This window comes from Aulonocara stuartgranti, assembly GCF_965226115.1.
Source record: "Aulonocara stuartgranti genome assembly, chromosome: 6".
In the NCBI taxonomy this organism is placed as follows: Eukaryota; Metazoa; Chordata; class Actinopteri; order Cichliformes; family Cichlidae; genus Aulonocara; species Aulonocara stuartgranti.
In genome coordinates, this window is record NC_138944.1 from 8,996,549 (window position 1) to 9,018,802 (window position 22,254).

The 22,254-nt window shown below is 40.3% G+C and overlaps 3 protein-coding genes across 3 annotated transcripts; all 3 read left to right on the top strand.

Annotated features, from left to right (window-relative positions):
• Positions 1-414: 414 nt before the first annotated feature.
• LOC309709436 (kelch-like protein 10) lies at positions 415-5,098 on the top strand. Its single transcript, XM_082538056.1, has 5 exons — positions 415-671; positions 1,691-2,174; positions 2,514-3,128; positions 3,850-3,999; positions 4,725-5,098. Exons 1-5 carry the CDS (start codon positions 523-525, stop codon positions 5,076-5,078), a joined length of 1,752 nt encoding a protein of 583 aa, XP_082394182.1. The 5' UTR covers positions 415-522; the 3' UTR covers positions 5,079-5,098.
• Positions 5,099-9,041: 3,943 nt separating this feature from the next.
• Positions 9,042-13,714, top strand: LOC309707717 (kelch-like protein 10). The gene is made up of 5 exons (XM_082535199.1): positions 9,042-9,298; positions 10,305-10,788; positions 11,128-11,742; positions 12,466-12,615; positions 13,341-13,714. The coding sequence occupies exons 1-5, from the start codon at positions 9,150-9,152 to the stop codon at positions 13,692-13,694; spliced, it is 1,752 nt and encodes a 583-aa protein (XP_082391325.1). The 5' UTR covers positions 9,042-9,149; the 3' UTR covers positions 13,695-13,714.
• A 2,479-nt stretch (positions 13,715-16,193) lies between these two features.
• LOC309709288 (kelch-like protein 10) lies at positions 16,194-21,152 on the top strand. Its single transcript, XM_082537840.1, has 5 exons — positions 16,194-16,450; positions 17,516-17,999; positions 18,568-19,182; positions 19,904-20,053; positions 20,779-21,152. Exons 1-5 carry the CDS (start codon positions 16,302-16,304, stop codon positions 21,130-21,132), a joined length of 1,752 nt encoding a protein of 583 aa, XP_082393966.1. The 5' UTR covers positions 16,194-16,301; the 3' UTR covers positions 21,133-21,152.
• The last annotated feature ends 1,102 nt before the right edge of the window (positions 21,153-22,254 follow it).

The window sequence follows — 22,254 nt, forward strand, 5'->3', positions numbered from 1 at the left end:
GGATAAAAGTCTAATACAATCCGAGAAAACAGCTTAGCCATGAATCATATCTGTGTTTGGCACTGCCATGTATTTTTAGACTCATATTTTTAATAACAAATATTTTAGGTTGTGTAGTAGGGAAAATACCGGGGCAATAATGAAATGTATACGAAAAAAGTGTGGCAATGAGCTTGCATGCATAAAAGCTAAATGTGATATTGTAGTCCATAAGTTGACCTCTGTGAAGCAAACATACAAAATGCTGTGTGCTATCTGTGAGGCTCATTTGCAATACATTAAAACCAAATCAAAACAAAGCTTTTGAGCAATGAAAGGTTCATTTTTAAAAAAACGTAGATTTAGATTTGAAAACAATTCTATGGGGTGACTGTTGCCAAGTCATTTTGATGTCATAAGCTTCCATTCCATAATGTCACAGTTAGGTTTGATTTGGTGCTCAGAACACTTTAAGACAAACTGTATTGGATTGTAAGACAAACTTCAGACAAAAAAATAAGAAAAGCAGTCACAAAACTCAAGATGAGGGAAGAACAGCCTCCATACAAGTCGAGCTCGGTGTATAATGAACTCCGTTTTGAGGGAAAATTTTGTGATGCAATCATCAAAGTGGAGGATGTTGAATTTCCGGTCCACAAGATAATCCTGTGTAACTGCACCCCGTACTTCAGGTGAGTTGCTTACCTGATAATGGGGAGGAATGATTACCGATTTATACCCCAGGAAAATGTAATTCATGGTCTTAGTCTGTGAAACAGTGCCAACAAAAAGGAATCATGGAGCTTTTGTGATAAAAAGACGGTCACAGTCAACTGACAGATATACCCAAAACATAACGCAAACATTTGCACTTGGTGATTGCATGAACTAAATTCAGACTGTGTTGAGCTGAAGTTTCATTTATGTGTTTTATTAAGTTACATTAAAATCTTATCAAGTGTTATCCACACAGTAAAACACACCAGATTTACTAATACTAAAAAGGTTGAATGCTATTATGCAGTTATATGCTGTGCAAAAGTTTTGAGTTGCCTCTCGTGTCGTTATGTTTTGCTTTGAAGTAGATGATTTTTTAAAGGTACACTTGAACAATAGTTGTCAGAGGCTTTCAAAGGTTTTGATTGGACATTTTTCACCCTTTTCGGTCCAGTCATTGTATCTGACCATTTTCAGAGGAATGCTTTTGTTTTGTTTTTGTTTGTTTGTTTATTTGTTTGTTAAGCCATTTAATGTTGACCTATGAAAAAGGAAACAGGCTGAGATATGCCAAATTACACGATAACTAGACTGAAGATCAGTGGAAACAGGCCTTATGGAGTTGACTTAAACATTTGTCATAGAGGTACAACACTGAGTGTCTCGAATCAGCTGTAAAACATGGTGGAGGCTCTGTCACTGCATTTTGTTTGGCAATAGCTTCATATACATACTGCCAGTGTAATAAATCCAACACTCAAGCTCACTAAACATGTACAAACTCTGTTTTGGAGTTATATCCTCTACAGCAATATGGACTAGACATGAAAAGACTATCACAATAATCACATAGTAACACATGCAATCAGGCGATCATTTCCATTCCAGTCAATTGATTTTATATATTTATCCTACTTGTGCTTGACATGGTTTATTATCTTGTTGCTTCCACACCTTTTAAAATTCTCTGCTCTGTGTCCATCTCTACCCTCAGAGCTCTCTTCACCTCTTGGAGCGACCCAGACAAACAGGTCTTCAACATACCTGGCTTGTCTCCTGAGATGATGGCACTCATCATTGACTTTGCATACACTGGCAGTGTTTCTGTAACGGAGGAAAACGCAGTGGAACTTCTCATGGCAGCTGATCAACTCAATGTAATGGACATTGTAAAAATCTGCAGTGACTTCGTGGGGGAGCAACTCTGCGCAGAGAACTGTGTTGGCATTTGGCAGTTCACAAAAGTACACTTATCACCCGAACTACGTGCCAAGGCCTTCCACTACATCATCAGTAACTTTGAGCAGGTGGTTCTTCAGGAGGAGTTCCTGCAGCTAACTGTGGAGGAACTTGGTGATATTCTTGAAAGAGATGACCTCAATGTACAGTGTGAGAGCACTGCGTACGAAGCACTTATAAAGTGGATTAGCCATGTGCCTGCAGAACGGGAACAACACCTCATCGCTCTGTTGTCTAAGGTGTATAAACTTCCATTACTACATTTAGTTTCGACTTAAATCTTCAGCATTTAAGTCATAGATTGAGTCAATCCATCTGGGTATAAGGATGCTTTAATCGCTCGAGATGTTGGTCTTTTCAGCTGTAGCCAAACCACATTTAAGCAATTCTCTTCTTTTGTCTATGTTGACAAAAAGGCTAATGGTGTCTCACTTTGGTCTCCCTCTTGCTAGCAATAAGAAAATGAAATAACACTACGAGCATTATCCTAAAGAAGCTGGAGTTGACTAAAACTGATATAGTTCAAATTCAATGTTTCCATTGTCTAAGTCCTATTGTCTTCTGTCATGTCTCTGTAGGTCCGACTGGGACTGGTGACTTTAGACTACCTAAGGGACAATGTGCGGCTCAATCAGTTGGTGCGGACCAGTTCTGACCGTCTGTCCATGATAAAGGCTGCCATTATATTACCACAAAATATGACCAACAGACCCTATGTGTTTTGCCTCTGTCCCCATCTTGCTCGTCCCCGTCTGCCTCATTCTGTCCTGCTGGCCATTGGGGGATGGAGTGACCGTAATCCAACTAACGCCATCGAGGCCTATGATTACCGGGCTGAATGCTGGGTAAACGTAACAAACAACCTGGAGCATCCTCGTGCCTATCATGGAGCCGCCTTCCTCAACGGGTACGTCTACTCCATTGGTGGCTTCGACAGGGTGGAGCATTTCAACAGCGTCCGTAGGTTTGACCTGACCACTCGCACCTGGAATGAGGTGGCACCCATGTACTGCCGCCGCTGCTATGTGAGCGTGACTGTGTTGAACGGGTTCATCTATGCCATGGGAGGCTACGACGGGCATGTACGACTCAGCAGTGCAGAGCGCTATCAACCTGAAACCAACCAGTGGAGTCTTATTGCATCCATGCATGAACAGAGGAGCGATGCCAGCTGCACAACACTTCATAGCCGGGTGGGTAAAGTAAAAGAGCAGGAGAGAAATAGAGTAGGGTCTCAGGCACACAGGCCTAGAGACCTGTCAGCAACCTTTTGGTAACAACCAGTTGCTAGTGAAAAATATGTATTCCTCGGCTGGTTAGGGAGTGGTTGTAAGAAAGACACTGACTTCTACAAATAGTTTGTGAGTGTTTGCAGACAAGTCAGAGTATTCCATGCAAACCTCTGGTGTGCTCAACAGTCTGCTAATGACCAAAGCAAACACAAGGAGGTTTGTGGTGCAACACCTTTCTTCAATTTCACACTAGTGACACCATCAACCTCCAGCTACCACTTGCCAACCAGTCAGGGGATACACATTTTTTACAGTGAAGCGAGGTGCAAGATACCTCACAAACTGGTTTCTAAGCTAGAGTGATGAAGGCCTAAATTGAACAAAACTACACATTTAAAACTACCTGTATGCCCGTAATAGTGATGATAAGGAAAACAAAAGTCATTAAAAGAATTAGCTTTTTTTATTTTTGAAAGGCAGGGACTAAATGTCTAAATGTCAGTCTGTATCAGAAGAATTTATAGTGTTCATTGTTATGTTGATCATGTAAAAGAAAAAGATTTTCAAAAAACTTTTAAGTTCACAGAATGTAATAGCATGCAAGTAGGGAAAAACATCAACTCTTAAAAAGTTGAAATATATACTAATGTCAGGTTTTTTTGTTTTTTTTCTTTGTCTTCAGATTTACATTTGTGGTGGATTCAATGGGAATGAGTGTCTGCAGACAGCTGAATGTTACAACCCAGAGACCGACCAGTGGACGATGATCAGTCCCATGAACAGCCGCCGCAGTGGGATAGGTGTCATTGCATATGCGGATCATGTCTTTGCAGTAAGACCAGAAAGTAGTGCTGACACTCACGTAACATACAAGTCACATCTGTAATGTGCCTTGATCAGCAAGGCTGACAGATTTGGCAGTTTTGCTAACTTTGTTTTGTATTCATCAATAATCAGATTCCTATCCTGACCACAGGTTCAGAGAAGGCATTCTCACTCATTAATTTAACTGATTAATGATGTTTCTGCTGCATGTATTTTTTCATTTCATGATTTGAATTTGCTCCATTCCCAAAATGATTTCACTGATGATTTCACATTTCCTCATCATTCCACTAGGGGAAATATGTTAGAGACAATTTCAAAATTATCCTCCAACACCTTTTGAAAAATAAGCCAAGTGATTAGCACTCATTCTCTTGGGACAGTATGTATTTTAGCTGTAAATTTGTCTTGCTAGTTGCCTTAAACCCACTGATTTAGTTGATTTGCTGCTATACCCTTTGGTAAAAAGCAAAGATTGTGTAGTCTCACCTTCGGAGACATACTTCTTTATTTAGCTAGCTACTCTTGAAGATTTATTTTCTATTTACACTGTCTCTATTCAAAAATGAAAAAATTATTATCAGCAGAATGCAGTGACCTTATCCTGGTGCTGACCTGCTGAAGAAAGGACTGAAACTCGAAGCTCCTTTTTGAAATAAAGGCAAAAGAGCTGTGAAGACAACTGAAAACATAAATACTTCACAATCATTTCACCCATGCATTTACTTTTAGGTTGGTGGCTTCGATGGAAACAGACGTCTGCGCACCGCTGAGGCTTACAACCCGCAAACCAATACGTGGAACCTCGTGTCCTCTATGTTGACCCGCCGCAGCAACTTTGGCATTGCGGTAATCAATGATCGCCTCTTTGCTGTCGGGGGCTTCAACGGCTTCACCACCACTTTCAACGTTGAGTACTACGACGCTTCAACCAACCGGTGGTTTAAAGCATGTGACATGGGGATTTTCCGCAGTGCCCTGAGCTGCTGTGTGGTGTCCGGACATCCCAACCTGTCTGATTACACCATTCCTCGTGACAGCCTGACATGTTTAAATGTGCCAGAAGAAGCAGCGGAGTCCACGTAACACCTTTAAAATGCAATACTGCCATGTGTCAACATCTGGGACTCCAACATGAAGGACTGAAATAAATCTTTAGAACATCAAACCGCTGGTGAACTGGACATTTTTTGTAGATATTTCAAAAACTTTAAGTGTGTGCGTGAGGAGACCGTGCACTGCAGATACTGGGTTTCATCAAGAGAACGCCATTGCAACAATAACAAATTTAAAAGAATTTTTCATTCCCTGCAAGGTATGGCTGCTGAGTAGAACGGACATGCACAAAGGGTGACCAGATCACAATAAGTCACATGTGGGACTTTTCCAAGTCCTCCTAGGTAAACACAACAAGAATAAAGGGAAGCTTTTACTCTCCCTTCTTAAGTCAGCTGGGGTTCTGTCTAGTAACAGACTTTACACTTGAGTAGGAATGTATCCACGGGTCATTTTTGAGCAATTTCTGACAATTTTTGAATCTTTAACAAATATTACACACATATACTGTGTTGCTTAACACCATCTTTTCTCTTGTGTGAAACAGAAAAATAACTCTATTTCTCAGTGTGTATTTAATGTGCTTTGTGGTATTTTCCACTATATTACATAGAATTATATATTTGTTTATGATAAAAAAGCATGACCTTCATATTTACTAAGGAAAATCCGGTCTTTATGTGTTCAGGGAGGTTGCTGTGATCTGCTCTCAGATCCGCTATCCACTGAGCATTGCTGTTATGGGTTGCGTCTTTCTCCCACATGCTCTTCCAGTATTGCTCCGTCTCCAGCCTTGGTGGTACTGTTCTCATATTGTTCCCCTGACACTGAGAGTACACCTTGGATTGTTCTGTGGAGAACAGCTGGTTTATTCTCCTGCCTTCGATCTCTCTGGTGTACCTCTTCAAGCGACTGGCCAAGGCTTTGAGTTGTTGCTTGGCAGTTTCCAAGACCTCAGGTATGGACGGCTTGCTGTACTTCTTAGGCATCTTCTTTGTCACTGTGATGGCATCAGCCACACATGGGTAAATCAGTCCATTTTTTCACTTTATTAGTTTGCTTTGCAGTTTTCTTCATTAATATAATTCATTAATCATTTGGGTAAACCTAACACTGGTATTATGAGGCGCGCACATAGTAACATTGTGTGGTTTTTCTAAAATATTTTGTTATATTAATTATGTTTCTCTTTCTTTGAGTTACCTGGGTTTGGGTGGTGGCTGTTTTCTGTCTGGGCAAATATCGTGGCTGACAACTCTGGGAACAAAATGCCTGCTCAGCAGGACCAACCATGGGCTTACCAGGAGCAGGGGTGTTTTAGGTTTAGTTAGGTTATTCTGTGCTTAGTTAATATTAGTGTGTGTTTTTGTTTCCCCCCTATTGTGTGTAAATGGTTTGGCCAAATCATTATAAAAGCTACCCTCATGTGTCTTTGTAATTCGGTCAGTTTGTGAGTTAAGTTGTGTCTCACTTTGTTGGTTTAAGTTTCTGGAAATTACTTTTCGCAGAGTTATATTTAGTTGACCTCTTTTATGGGCCTGCTAATTATGATTTTGAATTTTGTCATTTTTGAACTTTTTGAGGGTTAAAATAAAGAAAACCCTTTTTGAAGATATTTTTTGCCTGTGTCCTCTATGCTTTGGCTGCTTGGTCCCTCACAGTCATACCATTCTGCAGCTCAGATAGTTGGCTAACCTCTCTCCGTGCTACCTTGAGGGTACTGCTCCTTGCGACTATTCAACTTGTAGCCAAGCATCTCACTGATCACTGCTGCCGTGTTGTAGATCAGCTTGTTAGTCTCGGAAATGGTGGTGGTATCGTCTATAGTGCTGTATTCACATCTTCTAGTAGATCCTCTGAGGGTACTTCACGTACATGTTCATTAGTCGTTAATAAATAGTGACACGTTTTACATTTTAAAATAAGGCTCCCATTGATAGTTGCAGATATTTATAATGCACTGATAAAATACAATATTATATGTTTAAAATATATCTTTACAAATGCCTATTGTGCTTACAAGGTAGTAACTTAGTCTGAAATGTTTAATATAGCAACTCTAGATGAAATATATAAGTGAATAGATCTCTATTTGGCAATAAACTGGTCAGGTTTTTCTCTTTCTTCTCTCTTTCTTTAATGCGTAACATTTATTAATGGTTTATAAAGTGTTTGAAGCTTAATTAATAACCGAGATATAAACGATTTATTAGCCATTTATAAGGGGAGTCTTATATCCCCCTATCCCACATTTGGGACAGGGGGAAAAAGCATAAAATGCTGTGCAGTCCCCCTACCTGCACAACATGAAGGTTGAAGCAACACCAACACAGCACCTTATTGCAGTAAACCAACGTGTAGACAGTGATTTGCAAAGCTGTTCATAGGAACAACCTCCCTCCATGGTGGTCTAATCTTTATTCTGATGGTGAATTGACTGATTTATGAATTTACTGTAAACATTTCTTACATTTTTCTTATTGCAAGCAGAAGGCTGTCCTGGGATTGTTCCTGCTGCTCCACTTTATTTTACAAAGACTCTAAATCAAACTCTTTCCATTATAATTTTCTAATTTTGGGATGATGTTTTCATACACACCTCTACATCGACATCAAACCAGGCTTGTCACATCCAACCTGCTTTTAGTCTTATATATATTTTTTAGTCTTATATCTTTGAGCAATTGTTCAACAGCAGATCTGCTACGCGTGTGCAGTCTGTGCTCAGGCAGGTGACTGCTTGCACCTGTCTGAGGTAACACTGTCAAGCACCGTCATTATAGCAGTCTTGTACAATATATACATGTTAGGATGCCTGGGTCGTTGACCCAGGGTTTTTGAGTTTACGATATTATTTATACTGTCTAGTTTTTGGTTTCTTTGAGTTCTGTCTTATGGCTTATGTCTCTGTCTTCTTTAGTTGCTCTGTCTCCCCTATCACCTGCATCCCCTTGTCTAGTTCGCGTCTATGTGTATCTTAAGTTCCTATATCCCCTTGTTCAGTCAGTGTTTGTGTCTGCCCTGTTCGCACGTCTCTGTTCCCTTTGTAGTGCCTGCACATGAGTCGTGTCTTTGTTCAGTCTGTGTTATGTGTTTCCTGTTTTACTTTGAAAGTCCATGTCTGATGTTAATGTGTCGGGTTTTGCTTCCTCTTGTCTCGTTAGGCCTGATTTGCCCCAGCTGTGTTTCCCTCCTGTTACCCATTCCCTGATTGCTCCCTCTGTGTATTTAAGCCCAGTGTTTCTCTGTGTCTGTGTCGTGATCTACCGTTTACTTTGCTGTGTGTTTTGCCCATCCACTGGTGTAAGTTTATTTTGAGGGTTTTTTTCTAGTTATATGATGTTTGTGTTCAGCACTAAAGCTGTTTTGGTTTAAGTTCTGTCTCCGGAGTTTGCACCTTGGGTCCTATTCCTGTCTGCACACAGCCACACCTAACAATACAGTACATATATTATAGTGTTGGTCTATAAAATTTTTCTAGAACACAAACCTGTTTTTTGTTTGTTTATTTGTTTGTTTTTTACTACTCTAGTACATCAGTAAAGTGCAGGAGCACATTTTTCCTCATGGATAAAAGTCTAATACAATCCGAGAAAACAGCTTAGCCATGAATCATGCTATGTATCATATCTGTGTTTGGCACTGCCATGTATTTTTAGACTCATATTTTTAATAACAAATACTTTAGGTTGTGTAGTAGGGAAAATACCGGGGCAATAATGAAATGTACACAAAAAAGTGTGGCAATGAGCTTGCATGCATAAAAACTAAATGTGATATTGTAGTCCATAAGTTGACCTCTGTGAAGCAAACATACAAAATGCTGTGTGCTATCTGTGAGGCTCATTTGCAATACATTAAAACCAAATCAAAACAAAGCTTTTAAGCAATGAAAGGTTCATTTTTAAAAAAACGTAGATTTAGATTTGAAAACAATTCTATGGGGTGACTGTTGCCAAGTCATTTTGATGTCATAAGCTTCCATTCCATAATGTCACAGTTAGGTTTGATTTGGTGCTCAGAACACTTTAAGACAAACTGTATTGGATTGTAAGACAAACTTCAGACAAAAAAATAAGAAAAGCAGTCACAAAACTCAAGATGAGGGAAGAACAGCCTCCATACAAGTCGAGCTCGGTGTATAATGAACTCCGTTTTGAGGGAAAATTTTGTGATGCAATCATCAAAGTGGAGGATGTTGAATTTCCGGTCCACAAGATAATCCTGTGTAACTGCACCCCGTACTTCAGGTGAGTTGCTTACCTGATAATGGGGAGGAATGATTACCGATTTATGTAATTCATGGTCTTAGTCTGTGAAACAGTGCCAACAAAAAGGAATCATGGAGCTTTTGTGATAAAAAGACGGTCACAGTCAACTGACAGATATACCCAAAACATAACGCAAACATTTGCACTTGGTGATTGCATGAACTAAATTCAGACTGTGTTGAGCTGAAGTTTCATTTATGTGTTTTATTAAGTTACATTAATATCTTATCAAGTGTTATCCACACAGTAAAACACACCAGATTTACTAATACTAAAAAGGTTGAATGCTATTATGCAGTTATATGCTGTGCAAAAGTTTTGAGTTGCCTCTCGTGTCGTTATGTTTTGCTTTGAAGTAGATGATTTTTTAAAGGTACACTTGAACAATAGTTGTCAGAGGCTTTCAAAGGTTTTGATTGGACATTTTTCACCCTTTTCGGTCCAGTCATTGTACCTGACCATTTTCAGAGGAATGCTTTTGTTTTGTTTTTGTTTGTTTGTTTATTTGTTTGTTAAGCCATTTAATGTTGACCTATGAAAAAGGAAACAGGCTGAGATATGCCAAATTACACGGTAACTAGACTGAAGATCAGTGGAAACAGGCCTTATGGAGTTGACTTAAACATTTGTCATAGAGGTACAACACTGAGTGTCTCGAATCAGCTGTAAAACATGGTGGAGGCTCTGTCACTGCATTTTGTTTGGCAATAGCTTCATATACATACTGCCAGTGTAATAAATCCAACACTCAAGCTCACTAAACATGTACAAACTCTGTTTTGGAGTTATATCCTCTACAGCAATATGGACTAGACATGAAAAGACTATCACAATAATCACATAGTAACACATGCAATCAGGCGATCATTTTCATTCCAGTCAATTGATTTTATATATTTATCCTACTTGTGCTTGACATGGTTTATTATCTTGTTGCTTCCACACCTTTTAAAATTCTCTGCTCTGTGTCCATCTCTACCCTCAGAGCTCTCTTCACCTCTTGGAGCGACCCAGACAAACAGGTCTTCAACATACCTGGCTTGTCTCCTGAGATGATGGCACTCATCATTGACTTTGCATACACTGGCAGTGTTTCTGTAACGGAGGAAAACGCAGTGGAACTTCTCATGGCAGCTGATCAACTCAATGTAATGGACATTGTAAAAATCTGCAGTGACTTCGTGGGGGAGCAACTCTGCGCAGAGAACTGTGTTGGCATTTGGCAGTTCACAAAAGTACACTTATCACCCGAACTACGTGCCAAGGCCTTCCACTACATCATCAGTAACTTTGAGCAGGTGGTTCTTCAGGAGGAGTTCCTGCAGCTAACTGTGGAGGAACTTGGTGATATTCTTGAAAGAGATGACCTCAATGTACAGTGTGAGAGCACTGCGTATGAAGCACTTATAAAGTGGATTAGCCATGTGCCTGCAGAACGGGAACAACACCTCATCGCTCTGTTGTCTAAGGTGTATAAACTTCCATTACTACATTTAGTTTCGACTTAAATCTTCAGCATTTAAGTCATAGATTGAGTCAATCCATCTGGGTATAAGGATGCTTTAATCGCTCGAGATGTTGGTCTTTTCAGCTGTAGCCAAACCACATTTAAGCAATTCTCTTCTTTTGTCTATGTTGACAAAAAGGCTAATGGTGTCTCACTTTGGTCTCCCTCTTGCTAGCAATAAGAAAATGAAATAACACTACGAGCATTATCCTAAAGAAGCTGGAGTTGACTAAAACTGATATAGTTCAAATTCAATGTTTCCATTGTCTAAGTCCTATTGTCTTCTGTCATGTCTCTGTAGGTCCGACTGGGACTGGTGACTTTAGACTACCTAAGGGACAATGTGCGGCTCAATCAGTTGGTGCGGACCAGTTCTGACCGTCTGTCCATGATAAAGGCTGCCATTATATTACCACAAAATATGACCAACAGACCCTATGTGTTTTGCCTCTGTCCCCATCTTGCTCGCCCCCGTCTGCCTCATTCCGTCCTGCTGGCCATTGGGGGATGGAGTGACCGTAATCCAACTAACGCCATCGAGGCCTATGATTACCGGGCTGAATGCTGGGTAAACGTAACAAACAACCTGGAGCATCCTCGTGCCTATCATGGAGCCGCTTTCCTCAACGGGTACGTCTACTCCATTGGTGGCTTCGACAGGGTGGAGCATTTCAACAGCGTCTGTAGGTTTGACCTGACCACTCGCACCTGGAATGAGGTGGCACCCATGTACTGCCGCCGCTGCTATGTGAGCGTGACTGTGTTGAACGGGTTCATCTATGCCATGGGAGGCTACGACGGGCATGTACGACTCAGCAGTGCAGAGCGCTATCAACCTGAAACCAACCAGTGGAGTCTTATTGCATCCATGCATGAACAGAGGAGCGATGCCAGCTGCACAACACTTCACAGCCGGGTGGGTAAAGTAAAAGAGCAGGAGAGAAATAGAGTAGGGTCTCAGGCACACAGGCCTAGAGACCTGTCAGCAACCTTTTGGTAACAACCAGTTGCTAGTGAAAAATATGTATTCCTCGGCTGGTTAGGGAGTGGTTGTAAGAAAGACACTGACTTCTACAAATAGTTTGTGAGTGTTTGCAGACAAGTCAGAGTATTCCATGCAAACCTCTGGTGTGCTCAACAGTCTGCTAATGACCAAAGCAAACACAAGGAGGTTTGTGGTGCAACACCTTTCTTCAATTTCACACTAGTGACACCCATCAACCTCCAGCTACCACTTGCCAACCAGTCAGGGGATACACATTTTTTACAGTGAAGCGAGGTGCAAGGTACCTCACAAACTGGTTTCTAAGCTAGAGTGATGAAGGCCTAAATTGAACAAAACTACACATTTAAAACTACCTGTATGCCCGTAATAGTGATGATAAGGAAAACAAAAGTCATTAAAAGAATTAGCTTTTTTTATTTTTGAAAGGCAGGGACTAAATGTCTAAATGTCAGTCTGTATCAGAAGAATTTATAGTGTTCATTGTTATGTTGATCATGTAAAAGAAAAAGATTTTCAAAAAACTTTTAAGTTCACAGAATGTAATAGCATGCAAGTAGGGAAAAACATCAACTCTTAAAAAGTTGAAATATATACTAATGTCAGGTTTTTTTTGTTTTTTTTCTCTGTCTTCAGATTTACATTTGTGGTGGATTCAATGGGAACGAGTGTCTGCAGACAGCTGAATGTTACAACCCAGAGACCGACCAGTGGACGATGATCAGTCCCATGAACAGCCGCCGCAGTGGGATAGGTGTCATTGCATATGCGGATCATGTCTTTGCAGTAAGACCAGAAAGTAGTGCTGACACTCACGTAACATACAAGTCACATCTGTAATGTGCCTTGATCAGCAAGGCTGACAGATTTGGCAGTTTTGCTAACTTTGTTTTGTATTCATCAATAATCAGATTCCTATCCTGACCACAGGTTCAGAGAAGGCATTCTCACTCATTAATTTAACTGATTAGTGATGTTTCTGCTGCATGTATTTTTTCATTTCATGATTTGAATTTGCTCCATTCCCAAAATGATTTCACTGATGATTTCACATTTCCTCATCATTCCACTAGGGGAAATATGTTAGAGACAATTTCAAAATTATCCTCCAACACCTTTTGAAAAATAAGCCAAGTGATTAGCACTCATTCTCTTGGGACAGTATGTATTTTAGCTGTAAATTTGTCTTGCTAGTTGCCTTAAACCCACTGATTTAGTTGATTTGCTGCTATACCCTTTGGTAAAAAGCAAAGATTGTGTAGTCTCACCTTCGGAGACATACTTCTTTATTTAGCTAGCTACTCTTGAAGATTTATTTTCTATTTACACTGTCTCTATTCAAAAATGAAAAAATTATTATCAGCAGAATGCAGTGACCTTATCCTGGTGCTGACCTGCTGAAGAAAGGACTGAAACTCGAAGCTCCTTTTTGAAATAAAGGCAAAAGAGCTGTGAAGACAACTGAAAACATAAATACTTCACAATCATTTCACCCATGCATTTACTTTTAGGTTGGTGGCTTTGATGGAAACAGACGTCTGCGCACCGCTGAGGCTTACAACCCGCAAACCAATACGTGGAACCTCGTGTCCTCTATGTTGACCCGCCGCAGCAACTTTGGCATTGCGGTAATCAATGATCGCCTCTTTGCTGTCGGGGGCTTCAACGGCTTCACCACCACTTTCAACGTTGAGTACTACGACGCTTCAACCAACCGGTGGTTTAATGCGCCTCACATGGGGATTTTCCGCAGTGCCCTGAGCTGCTGTGTGGTGTCCGGACATCCCAACCTGTCTGATTACACCATTCCTCGTGACAGCCTGACATGTTTAAATGTGCCAGAAGAAGCAGCGGAGTCCACGTAACACCTTTAAAATGCAATACTGCCATGTGTCAACATCTGGGACTCCAACATGAAGGACTGAAATAAATCTTTAGAACATCAAACCGCTGGTGAACTGGACATTTTTTGTAGATATTTCAAAAACTTTAAGTGTGTGCGTGAGGAGACCGTGCACTGCAGATACTGGGTTTCATCAAGAGAACGCCATTGCAACAATAACAAATTTAAAAGAATTTTTCATTCCCTGCAAGGTATGGCTGCTGAGTAGAACGGACATGCACAAAGGGTGACCAGATCACAATAAGTCACATGTGGGACTTTTCCAAGTCCTCCTAGGTAAACACAACAAGAATAAAGGGAAGCTTTTACTCTCCCTTCTTAATTCAGCTGGGGTTCTGTCTAGTAACAGACTTTACACTTGAGTAGGAATGTATCCACGGGTCATTTTTGAGCAATTTCTGACAATTTTTGAATCTTTAACAAATATTACACACATATACTGTGTTGCTTAACACCATCTTTTCTCTTGTGTGAAACAGAAAAATAACTCTATTTCTCAGTGTGTATTTAATGTGCTTTGTGGTATTTTCCACTATATTACATAGAATTATATATTTGTTTATGATAAAAAAGCATGACCTTCATATTTACTAAGGAAAATCCGGTCTTTATGTGTTCAGGGAGGTTGCTGTGATCTGCTCTCAGATCCGCTATCCACTGAGCATTGCTGTTATGGGTTGCGTCTTTCTCCCACATGCTCTTCCAGTATTGCTCCGTCTCCAGCCTTGGTGGTACTGTTCTCATATTGTTCCCCTGACACTGAGAGTACACCTTGGATTGTTCTGTGGAGAACAGCTGGTTTATTCTCCTGCCTTCGATCTCTCTGGTGTACCTCTTCAAGCGACTGGCCAAGGCTTTGAGTTGTTGCTTGGCAGTTTCCAAGACCTCAGGTATGGACGGCTTGCTGTACTTCTTAGGCATCTTCTTTGTCACTGTGATGGCATCAGCCACACATGGGTAAATCAGTCCATTTTTTCACTTTATTAGTTTGCTTTGCAGTTTTCTTCATTAATATAATTCATTAATCATTTGGGTAAACCTAACACTGGTATTATGAGGCGCGCACATAGTAACATTGTGTGGTTTTTCTAAAATATTTTGTTATATTAATTATGTTTCTCTTTCTTTGAGTTACCTGGGTTTGGGTGGTGGCTGTTTTCTGTCTGGGCAAATATCGTGGCTGACAACTCTGGGAACAAAATGCCTGCTCAGCAGGACCAACCATGGGCTTACCAGGAGCAGGGGTGTTTTAGGTTTAGTTAGGTTATTCTGTGCTTAGTTAATATTAGTGTGTGTTTTTGTTTCCCCCCTATTGTGTGTAAATGGTTTGGCCAAATCATTATAAAAGCTACCCTCATGTGTCTTTGTAATTCGGTCAGTTTGTGAGTTAAGTTGTGTCTCACTTTGTTGGTTTAAGTTTCTGGAAATTACTTTTCCAGCACCTTATTGCAGTAAACCAACGTGTAGACAGTGATTTGCAAAGCTGTTCATAGGAACAACCTCCCTCCATGGTGGTCTAATCTTTATTCTGATGCTGAATTGACTGATTTATGAATTTACTGTAAACATTTCTTACATTTTTCTTATTGCAAGCAGAAGGCTGTCCTGGGATTGTTCCTGCTGCTCCACTTTATTTTACAAAGACTCTAAATCAAACTCTTTCCATTATAATTTTCTAATTTTGGGATGATGTTTTCATACACACCTCTACATCTACATCAAACCAGGCTTGTCACATCCAACCTGCTTTTAGTCTTATATATATATTTTGTCTTATATCTTTGAGCAATTGTTCAACAGCAGATCTGCTACGCGTGTGCAGTCTGTGCTCAGGCAGGTGACTGCTTGCACCTGTCTGAGGTAACACTGTCAAGCACCGTCATTATAGCAGTCTTGTACGATATATACAGTACATATATTATAGTGTTGGTCTATAAAATTTTTCTAGAACACAAACCTGTTTTTTGTTTGTTTATTTGTTTGTTTTTTACTACTCTAGTACATCAGTAAAGTGCAGGAGCACATTTTTCCTCCTGGATAAAAGTCTAATACAATCCGAGAAAACAGCTTAGCCATGAATCATGCTATGTATCATATCTGTGTTTGGCACTGCCATGTATTTTTAGACTCATATTTTTAATAACAAATATTTTAGGTTGTGTAGTAGGGAAAATACCGGGGCAATAATGAAATGTATACGAAAAAAGTGTGGCAATGAGCTTGCATGCATAAAAGCTAAATGTGATATTGTAGTCCATAAGTTGACCTCTGTGAAGCAAACATACAAAATGCTGTGTGCTATCTGTGAGGCTCATTTGCAATACATTAAAACCAAATCAAAACAAAGCTTTTGAGCAATGAAAGGTTCATTTTTAAAAAAACGTAGATTTAGATTTGAAAACAATTCTATGGGGTGACTGTTGCCAAGTCATTTTGATGTCATAAGCTTCCATTCCATAATGTCACAGTTAGGTTTGATTTGGTGCTCAGAACACTTTAAGACAAACTGTATTGGATTGTAAGACAAACTTCAGACAAAAAAATAAGAAAAGCAGTCACAAAACTCAAGATGAGGGAAGAACAGCCTCCATACAAGTCGAGCTCGGTGTATAATGAACTCCGTTTTGAGGGAAAATTTTGTGATGCAATCATCAAAGTGGAGGATGTTGAATTTCCGGTCCACAAGATAATCCTGTGTAACTGCACCCCGTACTTCAGGTGAGTTGCTTACCTGATAATGGGGAGGAATGATTACCGATTTATGTATTTCATGGTCTTAGTCTGTGAAACAGTGCCAACAAAAAGGAATCATGGAGCTTTTGTGATAAAAAGACAGTCACAGTCAACTGACAGATATACCCAAAACATAACGCAAACATTTGCACTTGGTGATTGCATGAACTAAATTCAGACTGTGTTGAGCTGAAGTTTCATTTATGTGTTTTATTAAGTTACATTAATATCTTATCAAGTGTTATCCACACAGTAAAACACACCAGATTTACTAATACTAAAAAGGTTGAATGCTATTATGCAGTTATATGCTGTGCAAAAGTTTTGAGTTGCCTCTCATGTCGTTATGTTTTGCTTTGAATTAGATGATTTTTTAAAGGTACACTTGAACAACAGTTCTCAGAGGCTTTCAAAGGTTTTGATTGGACATTTTTCACCCTTTTCGGTCCAGTCATTGTACCTGACCATTTTCAGAGGAATGCTTTTGTTTTGTTTTGTTTTTGCTCATTTGTTTATTTGTTTGTTAAGCCATTTAAGCTAGGAATGGTTATGGAAGGGAAACAGGGACTGTAATTGAGCAAAATGCACTGGAACTTCCATAAGGAAAGGAAACTGGCTGAGATATGCCAAATTACACGGTAACTAGACTGAAGATCAGTGGAAACAGGCCTTATGGAGTTGACTTAAACATTTGTCATAGAGGTACAACACTGAGTGTCTAGAATCAGCTGTAAAACAAGGTGGAGGCTCTGTCACTGCATTTTGTTTGGCAATAGCTTCATATACATACTGCCAGTGTAATAAATCCAACACTCAAGCTCACTAAACATGTACAAACTCTGTTTTGGAGTTATATCCTCTACAGCAATATGGACTAGACATGAAAAGACTATCACAATAATCACATAGTAACACATGCAATCAGGCGATCATTTCCATTCCAGTCAATTGATTTTATATATTTATCCTACTTGTGCTTGACATGGTTTATTATCTTGTTGCTTCCACACCTTTTAAAATTCTCTGCTCTGTGTCCATCTCTACCCTCAGAGCTCTCTTCACCTCTTGGAGCGACCCAGACAAACAGGTCTTCAACATACCTGGCTTGTCTCCTGAGATGATGGCACTCATCATTGACTTTGCATACACTGGCAGTGTTTCTGTAACGGAGGAAAACGCAGTGGAACTTCTCATGGCAGCTGATCAACTCAATGTAATGGACATTGTAAAAATCTGCAGTGACTTCGTGGGGGAGCAACTCTGCGCAGAGAACTGTGTTGGCATTTGGCAGTTCACAAAAGTACACTTATCACCCGAACTACGTGCCAAGGCCTTCCACTACATCGTCAGTAACTTTGAGCAGGTGGTTCTTCAGGAGGAGTTCCTGCAGCTAACTGTGGAGGAACTTGGTGATATTCTTGAAAGAGATGACCTCAATGTACAGTGTGAGAGCACTGCGTACGAAGCACTTATAAAGTGGATTAGCCATGTGCCTGCAGAACGGGAACAACACCTCATCGCTCTGTTGTCTAAGGTGTATAAACTTCCATTACTACATTTAGTTTCGACTTAAATCTTCAGCATTTAAGTCATAGATTGAGTCAATCCATCTGGGTATAAGGATGCTTTAATCGCTCGAGATGTTGGTCTTTTCAGCTGTAGCCAAACCACATTTAAGCAATTCTCTTCAAGATCATTAAAACTGTATCAGAAAGCTTCACAGATATTATAGAATAAATTGTATTTATTTTGTGTAGTTGCTAGGCCTATGACTAAAAACTGTCCGTAACAAGTACAACCATTCTCCCCTGTTTGTGTTCCTCAGCTTTATTTTAGTTTATGTCATTTGTTTTTTATATAAAGTTAAACTTAACACATTAGATTTAAGATTTATCTTCATCAGAACTGTACAAAGGACTTTTGTCTATGTTGACAAAAAGGCTAATGGTGTCTCACTTTGGTCTCCCTCTTGCTAGCAATAAGAAAATGAAATAACACTACGAGCATTATCCTAAAGAAGCTGGAGTTGACTAAAACTGATATAGTTCAAATTCAATGTTTCCATTGTCTAAGTCCTATTGTCTTCTGTCATCTCTCTGTAGGTCCGACTGGGACTGGTGACTTTAGACTACCTAAGGGACAATGTGCGGCTCAATCAGTTGGTGCGGACCAGTTCTGACCGTCTGTCCATGATAAAGGCTGCCATTATATTACCACAAAATATGACCAACAGACCCTATGTGTTTTGCCTCTGTCCCCATCTTGCTCGTCCCCGTCTGCCTCATTCCGTCCTGCTGGCCATTGGGGGATGGAGTGACCGTAATCCAACTAACGCCATCGAGGCCTATGATTACCGGGCTGAATGCTGGGTAAACGTAACAAACAACCTGGAGCATCCTCGTGCCTATCATGGAGCCGCCTTCCTCAACGGGTACGTCTACTCCATTGGTGGCTTCGACAGGGTGGAGCATTTCAACAGCGTCCGTAGGTTTGACCTGACCACTCGCACCTGGAATGAGGTGGCACCCATGTACTGCCGCCGCTGCTATGTGAGCGTGACTGTGTTGAACGGGTTCATCTATGCCATGGGAGGCTACGACGGGCATGTACGACTCAGCAGTGCAGAGCGCTATCAACCTGAAACCAACCAGTGGAGTCTTATTGCATCCATGCATGAACAGAGGAGCGATGCCAGCTGCACAACACTTCATAGCCGGGTGGGTAAAGTAAAAGAGCAGGAGAGAAATAGAGTAGGGTCTCAGGCACACAGGCCTAGAGACCTGTCAGCAACCTTTTGGTAACAACCAGTTGCTAGTGAAAAATATGTATTCCTCGGCTGGTTAGGGAGTGGTTGTAAGAAAGACACTGACTTCTACAAATAGTTTGTGAGTGTTTGCAGACAAGTCAGAGTATTCCATGCAAACCTCTGGTGTGCTCAACAGTCTGCTAATGACCAAAGCAAACACAAGGAGGTTTGTGGTGCAACACCTTTCTTCAATTTCACACTAGTGACACCATCAACCTCCAGCTACCACTTGCCAACCAGTCAGGGGATACACATTTTTTACAGTGAAGCGAGGTGCAAGATACCTCACAAACTGGTTTCTAAGCTAGAGTGATGAAGGCCTAAATTGAACAAAACTACACATTTAAAACTACCTGTATGCCCGTAATAGTGATGATAAGGAAAACAAAAGTCATTAAAAGAATTAGCTTTTTTTATTTTTGAAAGGCAGGGACTAAATGTCTAAATGTCAGTCTGTATCAGAAGAATTTATAGTGTTCATTGTTATGTTGATCATGTAAAAGAAAAAGATTTTCAAAAACTTTTAAGTTCACAGAATGTAATAGCATGCAAGTAGGGAAAAACATCAACTCTTAAAAAGTTGAAATATATACTAATGTCAGGTTTTTTTTGTTTTTTTTCTTTGTCTTCAGATTTACATTTGTGGTGGATTCAATGGGAACGAGTGTCTGCAGACAGCTGAATGTTACAACCCAGAGACCGACCAGTGGACGATGATCAGTCCCATGAACAGCCGCCGCAGTGGGATAGGTGTCATTGCATATGCGGATCATGTCTTTGCAGTAAGACCAGAAAGTAGTGCTGACACTCACGTAACATACAAGTCACATCTGTAATGTGCCTTGATCAGCAAGGCTGACAGATTTGGCAGTTTTGCTAACTTTGTTTTGTATTCATCAATAATCAGATTCCTATCCTGACCACAGGTTCAGAGAAGGCATTCTCACTCATTAATTTAACTGATTAGTGATGTTTCTGCTGCATGTATTTTTTCATTTCATGATTTGAATTTGCTCCATTCCCAAAATGATTTCACTGATGATTTCACATTTCCTCATCATTCCACTAGGGGAAATATGTTAGAGACAATTTCAAAATCATCCTCCAACACCTTTTGAAAAATAAGCCAAGTGATTAGCACTCATTCTCTTGGGACAGTATGTATTTTAGCTGTAAATTTGTCTTGCTAGTTGCCTTAAACCCACTGATTTAGTTGATTTGCTGCTATACCCTTTGGTAAAAAGCAAAGATTGTGTAGTCTCACCTTCGGAGACATACTTCTTTATTTAGCTAGCTACTCTTGAAGATTTATTTTCTATTTACACTGTCTCTATTCAAAAATGAAAAAATTATTATCAGCAGAATGCAGTGACCTTATCCTGATGCTGACCTGCTGAAGAAAGGACTGAAACTCGAAGCTCCTTTTTGAAATAAAGGCAAAAGAGCTGTGAAGACAACTGAAAACACAAATACTTCACAATCATTTCACCCATGCATTTACTTTTAGGTTGGTGGCTTCGATGGAAACAGACGTCTGCGCACCGCTGAGGCTTACAACCCGCAAACCAATACGTGGAACCTCGTGTCCTCTATGTTGACCCGCCGCAGCAACTTTGGCATTGCGGTAATCAATGATCGCCTCTTTGCTGTCGGGGGCTTCAACGGCTTCACCACCACTTTCAACGTTGAGTACTACGACGCTTCAACCAACCGGTGGTTTAAAGCATGTGACATGGGGATTTTCCGCAGTGCCCTGAGCTGCTGTGTGGTGTCCGGACATCCCAACCTGTCTGATTACACCATTCCTCGTGACAGCCTGACATGTTTAAATGTGCCAGAAGAAGCAGCGGAGTCCACGTAACACCTTTAAAATGCAATACTGCCATGTGTCAACATCTGGGACTCCAACATGAAGGACTGAAATAAATCTTTAGAACATCAAACCGCTGGTGAACTGGACATTTTTTGTAGATATTTCAAAAACTTTAAGTGTGTGCGTGAGGAGACCGTGCACTGCAGATACTGGGTTTCATCAAGAGAACGCCATTGCAACAATAACAAATTTAAAAGAATTTTTCATTCCCTGCAAGGTATGGCTGCTGAGTAGAACGGACATGCACAAAGGGTGACCAGATCACAATAAGTCACATGTGGGACTTTTCCAAGTCCTCCTAGGTAAACACAACAAGAATAAAGGGAAGCTTTTACTCTCCCTTCTTAATTCAGCTGGGGTTCTGTCTAGTAACAGACTTTACACTTGAGTAGGAATGTATCCACGGGTCATTTTTGAGCAATTTCTGACAATTTTTGAATCTTTAACAAATATTACACACATATACTGTGTTGCTTAACACCATCTTTTCTCTTGTGTGAAACAGAAAAATAACTCTATTTCTCAGTGTGTATTTAATGTGCTTTGTGGTATTTTCCACTATATTACATAGAATTATATATTTGTTTATGATAAAAAAGCATGACCTTCATATTTACTAAGGAAAATCCGGTCTTTATGTGTTCAGGGAGGTTGCTGTGATCTGCTCTCAGATCCGCTATCCACTGAGCATTGCTGTTATGGGTTGCGTCTTTCTCCCACATGCTCTTCCAGTATTGCTCCGTCTCCAGCCTTGGTGGTGCTGTTCTCATATTGTTCCCCTGACACTGAGAGTACACCTTGGATTGTTCTGTGGAGAACAGCTGGTTTATTCTCCTGCCTTCGATCTCTCTGGTGTACCTCTTCAAGCGACTGGCCAAGGCTTTGAGTTGTTGCTTGGCAGTTTCCAAGACCTCAGGTATGGACGGCTTGCTGTACTTCTTAGGCATCTTCTTTGTCACTGTGATGGCATCAGCCACACATGGGTAAATCAGTCCATTTTTTCACTTTATTAGTTTGCTTTGCAGTTTTCTTCATTAATATAATTCATTAATCATTTGGGTAAACCTAACACTGGTATTATGAGGCGCGCACATAGTAACATTGTGTGGT

What these genes read in the sequence shown, in the direction of transcription:
- LOC309709436 (XM_082538056.1), top strand. Translation starts at nt 523, where the DNA reads ATGAGGGAAGAACAGCCTCCATACAAGTCGAGCTCGGTGTATAATGAA. An exon ending in GCACAACACTTCATAGCCGG is followed by an intron (nt 3,129 to 3,849) that starts GTGGGTAAAGTA and finishes CTTTGTCTTCAG; the next exon opens with ATTTACATTTGTGGTGGATT. An exon ending in ATGCGGATCATGTCTTTGCA is followed by an intron (nt 4,000 to 4,724) that starts GTAAGACCAGAA and finishes ATTTACTTTTAG; the next exon opens with GTTGGTGGCTTCGATGGAAA.
- LOC309707717 (XM_082535199.1), top strand. Translation starts at nt 9,150, where the DNA reads ATGAGGGAAGAACAGCCTCCATACAAGTCGAGCTCGGTGTATAATGAA. An exon ending in TCATCGCTCTGTTGTCTAAG is followed by an intron (nt 10,789 to 11,127) that starts GTGTATAAACTT and finishes ATGTCTCTGTAG; the next exon opens with GTCCGACTGGGACTGGTGAC. An exon ending in ATGCGGATCATGTCTTTGCA is followed by an intron (nt 12,616 to 13,340) that starts GTAAGACCAGAA and finishes ATTTACTTTTAG; the next exon opens with GTTGGTGGCTTTGATGGAAA.
- LOC309709288 (XM_082537840.1), top strand. Translation starts at nt 16,302, where the DNA reads ATGAGGGAAGAACAGCCTCCATACAAGTCGAGCTCGGTGTATAATGAA. An exon ending in AACTGCACCCCGTACTTCAG is followed by an intron (nt 16,451 to 17,515) that starts GTGAGTTGCTTA and finishes CTCTACCCTCAG; the next exon opens with AGCTCTCTTCACCTCTTGGA. An exon ending in TCATCGCTCTGTTGTCTAAG is followed by an intron (nt 18,000 to 18,567) that starts GTGTATAAACTT and finishes ATCTCTCTGTAG; the next exon opens with GTCCGACTGGGACTGGTGAC.